Below are 12,080 nucleotides of genomic sequence, written 5' to 3'. Positions count from 1 at the left end.
CTTGGCTTTGTTACAGCCTTATTATAAAATTGATTTTTAAATAATAATCCTCAATCTACACACAAAAGCCCATAATGACAAAGCAAAAACAGTTAAGAAATGTTTGCAAAAAACAAAAAAAACACATCACATAAGTATTCAGACCCTTTACTCAGTACTTTGTTGAAGCACCTTTGGCAGTGATTACAGTCTTGAGTATGATGCTACAAGTGTGGCACACCTGTATTTGGGGAGTTTTAATCTTCTCAAGCTCTGTCTGGATGGGGAGTGTCGCTGCACAGCCACTCCCGCGTTGCCTTGGCTATGTGTTTGTGGTCGTTGTCCTGTTGGAAGGTGAACCTTCGCCCCAGTCTGAGGTTCTAAGCGTTCTGTAGCATGTTTCCATCAAGGATCACTCTGTACTTTGTGCCGTTCATTTTTCCCTCGATCCTGACTAGTCTCCCAGTCCCTGCCGCTGAAAAACATCCCCACAGCATGATGCTGCCACCACCATGCTTCACTGTAGGGATGGTGCCAGATTTCCTCCAGAAGTTACACTTGGCATTCAGACCAAAGAGTTCAATCTTGGTTTAATCAGACCAGAGAATTTTGTCAGATCAGGGACGAGCGTTACGTAGGAGTGACGGCATCTGACATAACATGCTGAGTAAACCGGCCTAGTTGCGTGTGCGAGCATTGCGAAATAAATGTACGCATACAATCATTATTCAATAATTTCATCCAAACTGCTTGTGCACGTCAACGGGCGTCTGCGTAGCCTGGCGCTAAAATAAAACTTGGTTCTATTTTAGACGTTTGACGTGCTGCAAGTCCCGCCTCTCCCATCTACTCCAATTTCTCTCCGTGATAAGAGTCACTGACTCAAAGCCACAAGGGGGTAGAACATATTTCAACATACAAACTCATGTGGGTGATTGACTGGAGTCCCACACTACAATCTAGGTGGCGGTAATGCACCTTTAAAAAACGAACTAGGTTACCCCTTAAATCTGTGGATTAATTGTCAGAGTAGAGAACGCATGATTTTGTATGACTCAAAACAATTCCAACTTCTACAAATTTCCAGCAAAAAAATAACATACTGTATGCTTTTCAGGTAAAATACCATTAGCCAGCAACAGCAAGCTAGTGTTTCAACCCATCCCCAAATTAATTATTGGTTCACAGTTGGATTTGTCATTTTAACCTGCATGTCATGAACGTGTCTGGTGGGGTTAGATAAAAATCAACATACACCCGTGCTGAACTGGTTAGGTCAAGGTGTAAAACAAAGACATCCTACAAGACAGATCGGTTGAGGGACAAGCATCACCTAGGAGTGACGTGATCTGATATAAGACAATGCCTTTCTCCACCGCTTTCACTCACCATGCACACGTACCTTTGAATGAACTTGGCTTCTCTCATTCCTCTCCCTAATGGTAGCCTACTCTGTAAATTGCACTGATTTACACTACTTTAGGTGAAGGAGTTGCGCAAAATAACAAACAAAGCCAACACAAGATTAGCAGGTTGCCAATTATTGGAATGACTCATGTAGGCTACCGGAAGCAGCTCTGCAGGGTAGTCACTAGCTGGCACAGACAGTCATAAAATCTGATTTTAAACCTAACCTTAACCACACTGAAAACCTTATGCTTAACCCGAACCTTAAAATCATTTTTATTTTCATTAATTTAAAATAGCCTATATAGCCAATTGACTTTGCAGCTGGCCCATCTCGTGGGAATCGCTCAGCTCTGCCTCCAGGACAAGATCCATCCCAATAAACGTCAACCTGCACAAGATTATGGAATGAAATGTTGTTACGCGAGTTGTGTAGGGTGCAATTGCAGCCCGCAATTCAGGGCGTTCCTGCATCTGCAGGAGCCCCTCTTCTACTGGTCCATTTTTAAGCGAGGACTCCAGTACACAGGCGGAAGGCGGGGAGCTCCAGTACAGTTGGTGGCGGTAATGAACCACAACGTTGGATGCTAACCACCAATAAACCCCACAGAAGAAGAGGCAGGGGTGACAATGGTAGCTAGCTAGATAGGACTATGTCTACCGTTGTCCTTCACCCGCCTGTCGGGCACTGTTTTCCCGCAGTTCTGTTAACGAGGGCAGTTGTTCAGCAGGCGTTTAATACACTGGGTGCTAGCTAGATAGTCCTAGCTTGCGAACTTCGGTACACAGCAGGTGGGAAGCCGGTTAGGCATCTAGCTAGCACACTCTGGTACACAGTGTCCTTCGCACCCGCCTGTCAGGCACTGTTTCCGCAGTTTTGTTAAAGAGGACAGTTGTTCTGCAGGCGGGAGCAAAGAACTGTGTGCTAAGTTGTTACCAACTAGCTAGCTAGGAGGATTCCGGTACACAGCAGGTGGCCTTTGCCCCCGAAAAACGCATACGTTTTATTTCCCTTTGACCCACATTTTAAATCGCATAGACAATCAGGGGAAATACAAAATATCAAGTGTCACACAAGCATTCCCGCGTTCATGCAGGAACCAATGCGATGCTCGGGGGGGCTTCCTGTACATGCAGAAACGCCCACATGCAGGAACGCCCCGATTTGCAGGGGTATTGAGATATTGTTATTTCAGTGTCCATTGCAAAATGTTAGCCTCAGTAGGCTACAGCAATTTAACCACACCTTGACAATAGTCGATTGGCTGCACGATAAACACACTTCCCACCGGGCACAGAAAACAATTCAAAGTCTATTCCATGTTAGTTCAACGAAATTATGTGGAAACAATGTTGATTTAACCAGTGTGTGCCCAGCAGGCTGTTTCCATGGGGCAGCCACTTTCGTACTCACGTGAGTGGAGCACTACTACGCTTCTGAACTTGAATGGGACATGAGTGAGTTAAGATAAGGTAGATACGTCAAGGCTAAGACGTGTTAAAATCAACCTCAGCCTCTCTCGAGGCAAAAGGCTAGCTGACTGAGCCATCTCTCCCTACATAAAAAGCATTGAACGTAAAAGACGCCTTACCCAGAGATTAGTCCACTTTTCCACAAGGAGGGGGGGTTATAGAATGACAAACGTATTTATGAAGTATGAACAGGCAGTCCGGATTCTGACTTCAGCATACTATCTATCCTCCTGTGTGCTCTGTCGCTCTCTTCTTCGAGTTTAGTCTGACTTGCTTTCCGCGTGCTCTTTATATGCCCCTTGACTCTCCAGCGTCCGCCTCTTTCTCTCTCCCTCTCTCTTTTAGCTTTGATGCAGACTACAGAATGACTCCCCCATCCCTCTCCCGACGCGCTCATTTTATTCTTCATGGACTTCAGTCCCTCTCTTTCTCTGTTTGTACCAGTTTTGAGGCTGGCAAATAGCCTACATAATAAATGACATAAACCTGACATCATCAGCATTCATGATTCTAATAGGCCTATCTCAGTCAATCCACATCAGCAGTCCATCCAGCCAGGCAATTCAAAATCTCCTGCAGTCATTATACTGCATAATACTCCATTAGCCCTCTGACACTGCAGGGCCACCCACAGTATCCTAACAGTAACTTTCCCTGCATATCTCGCCTGAGGGGGAGTTTCCCCCAGGTACAGATCTAGGATCAGCTTCCTCTGCCCCTGGTCCTAACGTTAACTATTAGTGGGGGAAAAGATCAAAGTCTAGGGGAAACTTCACCCTACTTCCGGCGGCAAACTGTGAGCAGTGAGCACTGGCTATAACCATCTGTTACACCTTTGAGGAGTTATGTTCAAGGCTAGACAGGCTGGTCCAAACAGCTTTGATTTCTAGGCTGTTGCCAGGCAACGGTTGTCCCTGGTGCCAAGGATGGCCATCATAGTGTCCCTTCTTTTTGTTCATCCTACCTTCATCCTGCTCCCCGAGCATCTGCCTCTGGTTCCAAAGGTTGCATGTTCGAATCCAGTGATAGAAAGTTGTTTTAAGCTTATCCCAAATCTTACCCTTTACCTTAAGCATTCATAGTTAATGCCTAACCTTATAAATTTGGGGTTAACACCTAAAGGTAACCCTAACCTTAAAAGCGTAGCCTTAAAGACTTTGACATTTTACGCTTGGAACAACTTAAAAATGTGATGTTTTAGAAACATGGATGAACGTCTAATTCTGACATGAGACTGTGAGAGCTGGTAGATAGTGTTAGTGCTGCTGTCAATCACACACCCACAGGTGCACATATAGTACAAGTCAAAAGTTTGGTCACACTTACTCATTCAAGGGTTTTCTTTATTTTCTACATTGTAGAATAATAGTGAAGACATCAAAACTATGAAATAACACATATGGAATCATGTAGTAACCAAGAAAGTGTTAAATCAAAATATATTTTATATTTGAGATTCTTCAAGGTAGCCACCGTATGCCTTGACTGCTTTGCACAATCTTGGCATTCACTTAACCAGCTTCATGAGGTAGTCACCTGGAATGCATTTCAATTAACAGGTGTGCTTTGTTAAAAGTTAATTTGTGGAATTTCTTTCCTTCTTAATGCGTTTGAGCCAATCAGTTGTGTTGTGACAAGGTAGGGGTGATATACAGAAGATAGCCCTATTTGGTAAAAGACCAAGTCCATATTATGGCAAGAACAGCTCAAATAAGCAAAGAGAATGGACATGGACATCATTTATGGACATCATTTAAGAATGGACATCATTTAAGACATGAAGGTCAGTCAATCTGGAAAATGTCAAGTTTCTTCATGTGCAGTCGCAAAAACCAAGCGCTATGATGAAACTGGCTCTCATGAGGACCGCCACAGGAAAGGAAGACCCAGAGTTACCTCTGCTGCAGAGGATAAGTTCATTATAGTTAACTGCATCTCAGATTGCAGCCCAAATAAATGCTTCACAGAATTCAATTAACAGAGACATCTCAACATCAACTGTTCAGAGGAGACTGCATTAATTAGGCCTTCTTGGTCGAATTTCTGCAAAGAAACCACTACTAAAGGACATCAATAAGAAGAGACTTGCTTTGGCCAAGAAACACGAGCAATGGACATTAGACCGGTGGAAATCTGTCCTTTGGTCTGATAAGCCCAAATTTGAGATTTTTGGTTCCAACCGCCGTCTTTGTGAGACGCAGAGTAGTTGAATGGATGATCTCCGCATTTGTGGTTCCCACCGTGAAGCTTGGAGGAGGTGATGGTGCTTTGCTGGTGACACTGTCAGTAATTTATTTAGAATTCAAGGCACACTTAACAAGCATGGCTACCACAGCATTCTGCAGCAATATGCCATCCCATCTAGTGTGCACTTAGTGGGACTATCATTTGTTTTTCAATAGAATGACCCAAAACACACCTCCAGGCTGTGTAAGGGACATTTGACCAAGAAGGAGAGTGATGGAGTGCTGTGCCTCCACAATCCCCCGGCCTCAACCCAATTGAGATGGTTTGGGATGAGTTGGACCACAGAGTGAAGGAAAAGCAGCCAACAAGTGCTCAGCATATGTGGGAACTCCTTCAAGACTGTTGAAAAAGCATTCCAGTTGAAGCTGGTTGAGAGAATGCCAAGACTGTGCAAAGGTGTCATCAAGGCAAAGGGTGGATACTTTGAATAATCTGAAATCTATTTTGATTTAACACTTTTTTTGGTTACTACATGATTACATATGTGTTATTCCATAGTTTTGATATCTGCACTATTATTCAACAATGTAGAAAATAAAATAAAGAAAAACCCTTGAATGAGTAGGTGTGTCCAAACTTTTGAATCGTACTGTAGGTAAATCAGCACTCAATGCATTAAATGCTGCCAGCAGTACATCTCCAAGAAACTAACAACTGCACCATTAATAAATTAGTCTAATTATATCCGATTCAGTAATAAGATTCAATAAAATGATTGCTCTACTTACCAAGTCTCCTGTGGGACTGTGCCAGTAAACTGAACTTGTTCTGGCTTTCTGTCCCAAATATTTCTCTCCATGTCAATCTCTTTGTGATGTAAAGCTGCAAAGATGGACTCAAAAGATGGCCATTGATATATTGACATATTAAAACCAAAGAAGAAATATATTTCAATAGTGCTTTAATTAATGTTAGAAAACAGACTATGTATAGGATTTTGTCAGGAGTTTCAATAAAGGTCTCTAGTGCTCTCTAGTGTTTTGAAAGTGCTGTTAAGTTTTGGGTTCACGCTTACAGTACATACAGTACATGTATGTGCAACACAAAGACTTCATAATGAATGATAGCTAATGAGACACATATAGTATAATAAAGTTTTTTTCATTTCATGATATGAGATCATGCGGAAATGTTGTTAATTAAATTGACCCTTCGGTGAAACAAGACATTATAGCATACTTATAGCAACATAAAATCAGTATGAAGTAGTGTTGTTACATTCAGTTATTCATCGGAATATCGCAAAACATAGTTTTATAATGCACTATGGGTTCTCAGAAGGCTATACCAATGTAGAATGTAAAAAGTGACTCAAACTCTAAGAACTTTAGTAAAAATAGTACATTTTACTAGGCCCTTTTGGGTGAACAGAAAAGTGGGCCCTTCATTAGAACAAAATTCATTAGAACAAAAAACAGCAAAATATATAGTATTAACATTCCATGTGAAAACTCACCATTCATCTACTGTACCAATGTAGCCCATGGTTCACAAAACCCCATTTTGGCTTCTGTCTTCAGTGAAGACAAACATATTAAACACATGTAATTCAAAAATACATTTGTTAACTTAATAATAAGGGTGTAACATAATTACTCAATTAGAATTAATGTGTTTAATAATCATAGGCACTCGTCAGAAACCATGGTGGGTGAATCATGTCTAACTTATTTTCTTAACTGTCGTTTGGTATTACTGTAAACATTTGCGGCAAGGCCTAGAATAAGGCTTTTTTTTTGTCTTGGAGCAAAATGTTTAAAATGACAAACTACAAAAACGTTGACTACACCTTGATCTGATTATCTAGTCATACCCAAAGATCAAATAAAATAGATATGGATAAACACATACAACCATAAACAAAAGTACACACGTAATCAACTGCAAGAATGAGTATGGGTAGATAATTTGAAATGCTAATACTTAAAATAAGCAAGATACATTTTCAAACAGAATACTCCCTGAAAAGAATAGAAACAGAATGTGATTACAACAAAAATCATTCAACAGTATCCGTTATATGATATGTTCATTGAAGCATGACGCATTTAGAAGTTGTTACATACACATACATATATATATATATATATATATATATATATACATACATACATACATACACAGTTGAAGTCAGATGTTTACATACACCTTTGCCAAATACATTTAAACTCAGTTTTTCACAATTCCTGACATTTAATCTGATTAACAATTCCCTGTTTTAGGTCAGTTAGGATCACCACTTTATTTTAAGAATGTGAAATGACAGAATAATAGTCGAGAGAATGATTTATTTCAGCTTTTATTTCTTTCATCACATTCTCAGTGGGTCAGAAGTTTACATACACTCAATTAGTATTTGGTAGCATTGCCTTTAAATTGTTTAACTTGGGTCAAACGTTTTGGGTAGCCTTCCACAAGCTTCCCACAATAAGTTGGGTGAATTTTGGCCCATTCCTCCTGACAGAGCTGGTGTAACTAAGTCAGGTTTGTCGGCCTCCTTGCTCGCACACGCCTTTTGAGTTCTGCCCACAAATGTTCTATAGGATTGAGGTCAGGGCTTTGTGATGGCCACTCCAATAATTTGACTGTTGTCCTTAAGCCATTTTGCCACAACTTTGGAAGTATGCTTGGGGTCATTGTCAATTTCAAAGACCCACTTGTGATCAAGCTTTATCTTCCTGACTGATGTCTTGAGATGTTGCTTCAATATATCCACATAATTTTCCTACCTCATGATGCCATCTATTTTGTGAAGTGCACCAGTCCCTTCTGCAGCAAAGCACCCCCACAACATGATGCTGCCACCCCCGTGCTTCACGGTTGGGATGGTGTTCTTCGGCTTGCAAGCCGCTCCCTTTTCCCGCCAAACATAACGATGGTCATTATGGCCAAACAGTTTTATTTTTGTTTCATCAGACTAGAGGACATTTCTCCAAACAGTACGATCTTTGTCCCCATGTGCAGTTGCAAACCGTAGTCTGGCTTTTTTATGGCGGTTTTGGAGCAATGTCATCTTCCTTGCTGAGAGGCCTTGTAGGTTATGTCGATATAGGACTCGTTTGACTGTGGATATAGATACTTTTGTACCTGTTTCCTCCAGCATCTTCACAAGGTCCTTTGCTGTTGTTCTGGGATTGACTTGCACTTTTCGCACCAAAGTACATTCATCTCAAGGAGACAGAACGCGTATCCTTCCTGAGTGGTATGAAGGCTGCGTGGTCCCATGGTGTTTATACTTGCGTACTATTGTTTGTACAGATGAACGTGGTACCTTCAGGCATTTGGAAATTGCTCCCAAGAATGGACCAGACTTGTGAAGGTCAAAAAAAAAAAAATCGGAGGTCTTGGCTGATTTCTTTTGATTTTCCCATGATGTCAAGCAGAGGCACTGCCTTGAAATTCATCCACGGGTACACCTCCAATTGACTCAAATGATGCCAATTAGCCTAACAGAAACTTCTAAAGCCATGACATCATTTTCTGGAATTTTCCAAGCTGTTTAAAGTCACAGTCAACTTAGTCACAATTCCAGTGACCCACTGGAATTGTGATACAGTGAATTTTAAATGAAATAATCTGTCTGTAAACAATTGTTGGAAAAATGACTTGTGTCATGCACAAAGTAGATGTCCTAACCGACTTGCCAAAACTATAACTTGTTAACAAGACATTTGTGGAGTGGTTGAAAATGAGTTTTAATGACTTCAACTGTATGCATGCATGTGCGTGAATACAGTTGAAGTCATTAAAACTCATTTTTAACCACTTCACAAATTTCTTGTTAACAAACTATAGTTTTGTAACATACATACATACATACATACATACATACATACATACATACATACATACATACATACATACATACATACATACATACATACATACATACATACATACATACATACATACATACATACATGATTGTAGAGAGGTGGGTCCTGTCCAGAATCAACCACTCTTCCCTTGGTGATATTTCACCACATGCTTATACCTATCCAGTCTTCACATTGCCTAATCTCAAATCGACCCCTAGATCCTACACAGCATGCACTTGTGGAGATCAGAGAAGATTTGACTGGTATGAGCAATATGGTGAAACTTCCACCTAGCAAGCCCATCAGAGGGCAAGATGGAGCTATTACCATATTACTTACAACTGTCAAATCCTCTCAGATCTCCACAAGTGCATAGGGTCTAAGGGTCCATTTGGGATTGTGCCTCTGTTTGGCCAGAGATTCACAGACGGTCTACCACTACTCCCAGCTGAAGTCGTCTCCCCCTCCAAACACCAGGAAGAAGCTAAGGATGGTGAGGAAGATGACAACGTTGGCGGCCATTACCAGGCCACAGGCCCCCAACTGGATCTGCAAGAGAACAGGATAATGTTCATTGGGCACCAAACAGAAGAAAACGAACTGAAACTACCTGGGCTTGTCAAATAAGAAAGGTTCATTTGCATTCTCTGTTGCAAAACATTTGAAAATGTTTTCTGTTGTGTGACATGAACACAACCTAGGTAGGACACAACTAGTGAAAGTGTCATAATTGCATTTATTAGATACACATTACAGGTGTACTAACCACCTTCAGTCACCTTAGCTAGTATTAGGTATCATCGGGACTTGTACTATCTACCCTTCACAACTACATGTAATCTAAATTCAGCTCTCCCTATCCAAGTCATTATAACCATTATGAGATGTAACACTTAAACTGACCCTGAACCAGTTATTCATGGCATAAAGCAACTAAACCCAATACATGACAGTCATTGGCCATTGACATTATCAGGACTCACTACTGCAACCCGGGCCATTATGATGGGAAGCGCGAATGCAGATACCACAATTCCCGTAGTGAAGAAGTATGCCAGCTCTCTGCATGCGTTGCTGGCCACATCACTGTCATCACTGAGCCTTCTGGATATAAAGGTGGGGATAGGAGAGAGTACGTAGAAGAAAAGGACGAAGAGGGGCCAGTACACCCTGTGAAAACAAATCAGTTGTGTTAACATTCATCTAGTTTATTTGTCACAGATTCAGATCATAGCAAACGCCATCAGTGTAACACCTATTGTGGGTCTCAAACCCGGGTCACCCAGCCCACATGCAAACCCACTAACCACTGCTCCAATAGGGTTAACCACCTTGGGGTAAAACGTGACACTAATATAGGCATTGCATCTCAGTTAGTTACATAGTTAACTTCCTCATGTTGTCCCATTTAGCAAGAGTGTCTCACAGATTTGAGGTAGGGGGCAAATGCGTACCCATATTGCTCCAAGGCACAGCTCAACAGGAGGAATGTCAAGCCAATGGCTCCACTGAAGGACAACCCAACCAGCGCTATAAGATGACAAAAACAGAAATGTTGAGGTAGTTATAACTTTAGAGACCGCGTACTTAGCAAGATAGATTCTACTCAATAGTCTACCACTCTAAAGAGCCAAATGTCCCATCCAGGGCAAGGGAGTTAAGTAGGCTATTTCAAATACTCAGGGTTATGACATATACAACTTATAACAGTGTTTTATACTAATAATAAGGTTCTGCCATCATGAAAGTAAATAAAAAGACAAATGTTACAGACACAATTAAGTTACATTATCTTATCTTTGGTAGTCCCTCAAGCAAGAGTTGGTTCACAGTTTTCAGAGTGGATTGGCTTCCACCCCCCTCTATTGTGAAATTATAAGCACATAATTCTCAAGTAGCCATATAAATCATACTTGAATCATCAATGTTGGGAAATTCACAAGTAATTTGTATCCTTTTGTTATATTTCAATACTGGACAAATAAACATGCATGCAGTGCTGTAAAGTACTTAAGTAAAAATACTTTAAAGTACTACTTAAGTCAGTCGAGTATCTGTACTTTACTATTTATATTTTGACAACTTTTACTTCACTAAATTCCTAAAGAAAATTATGTACTTTTAACTCCATATATTTTCCCTGACACCCAAAAGTACTCTTCACATTTTTTATGCTTAGCAGGACATGAAAATGGTCAAATTCACGCACTAATCAAGAGAACTGGAGTGTGCCCCTGGCTACCCGTAAATAAAAATATTTGCTTAATATAAGGAATTTGAAACGATTTATACTTTTATTGTTGATACTTAAGTATATTTTAGCAATTACAAATACTTTTGATACTTAACTATATTTAAAACCAAATAATTTTAGACTTTTACATAAGTAGTAATTACTGGGTGACTTTCACTTTTACTTGAGTCATTTTCTGTTAAGGTATCTTTACTTTTTCTCAAGTATGACAATCGAGTACATTTTCCACCACTGAGTGCACGGTCAATGTATCACGACAAACCAAACGTGATATGTGACAGTAACAAGTGGTCGTACGTGGACTCAATACAGACAATGTTACACTTGATTTACCAGTGGCGGGAAAACATTTTATGGAAACAAGTTAAAGAGTTTTGTAGAGCAAGTACATATTGTTTTTTGTTTTTTTACCTTTAATACCCGCCATTGTCTTAAACGTCTGAAATGTTCTGTCAGTTCCTCTTCTTTGAGCTTTGATTGTTGTGTTGACATTCGAGACTGACTTCCTATTTCCTCCTTTGAACTTTTTCTTTGCATCAACTGACTTTCTTAAAGGAGCTGTTTCTAATACCGACTCTTGCGCAACAATGGGGCAGTTCAGACAGGGTTGGCTTATATTATTGACAACGTGTAAACTATATTTAGTCTCCTAATGTTTATTGAAAACAAAACATTTGCACAATGAACACTTGTCTCTCAAATACATCATTACAGTGTTGGTTAGTTAGCTAGTGAATTTTCGCCATATTAGCACTGACATGAAATCAGTCAAAACAAGACATGTTATGAAGAACAAGTAAAACTAGCTGAAACGAGCCACCAACGATGCCCCATATGCTTCATTGTTGCTAGCTTTGTGGCCACTCAGAATCATAACAAAGCATGGCTTTCCGGTGTTGTGC

General features: G+C 40.4%; 2 protein-coding genes across 2 annotated transcripts in view; both read right to left on the bottom strand.

Annotated features, from left to right (window-relative positions):
• The window catches only part of LOC115156627 (cAMP-specific 3',5'-cyclic phosphodiesterase 4B), a 168,907-nt gene extending 165,480 nt beyond the window's left edge, over positions 1 to 3,427 (bottom strand). Inside the window, exon 1 of the mRNA XM_029704131.1 lies at positions 2,979 to 3,427. The gene's annotated coding sequence lies outside the window, so the exon portion shown is untranslated. The remainder of the gene's footprint in view (positions 1 to 2,978) is intronic.
• A 5,645-nt stretch (positions 3,428 to 9,072) lies between these two features.
• Positions 9,073 to 11,813, bottom strand: LOC115156626 (leptin receptor gene-related protein). Its single transcript, XM_029704130.1, has 4 exons — positions 11,590 to 11,813; positions 10,379 to 10,454; positions 9,908 to 10,094; positions 9,073 to 9,473 (listed from the first exon to the last, which is right to left on the bottom strand). Exons 1-4 carry the CDS (start codon positions 11,603 to 11,605, stop codon positions 9,363 to 9,365), a joined length of 390 nt encoding a protein of 129 aa, XP_029559990.1. The 5' UTR covers positions 11,606 to 11,813; the 3' UTR covers positions 9,073 to 9,362.
• Positions 11,814 to 12,080: the final 267 nt, after the last annotated feature.

Source organism: Salmo trutta, chromosome 21, assembly GCF_901001165.1.
Source record: "Salmo trutta chromosome 21, fSalTru1.1, whole genome shotgun sequence".
In the NCBI taxonomy this organism is placed as follows: Eukaryota; Metazoa; Chordata; class Actinopteri; order Salmoniformes; family Salmonidae; genus Salmo; species Salmo trutta.
The sequence above is the reverse complement of the archived record's forward strand: the minus strand, read 5'-3'. Positions and strand labels throughout refer to the sequence as shown.

What these genes read in the sequence shown, in the direction of transcription:
- LOC115156626 (XM_029704130.1), bottom strand. An exon ending in TGTGCCTTGGAGCAATATGG is followed by an intron (nt 10,095 to 10,378) that starts GTACGCATTTGC and finishes TTGTTTTCACAG; the next exon opens with GGTGTACTGGCCCCTCTTCG. An exon ending in TAATGGCCCGGGTTGCAGTA is followed by an intron (nt 9,474 to 9,907) that starts GTGAGTCCTGAT and finishes GTTCTCTTGCAG; the next exon opens with ATCCAGTTGGGGGCCTGTGG.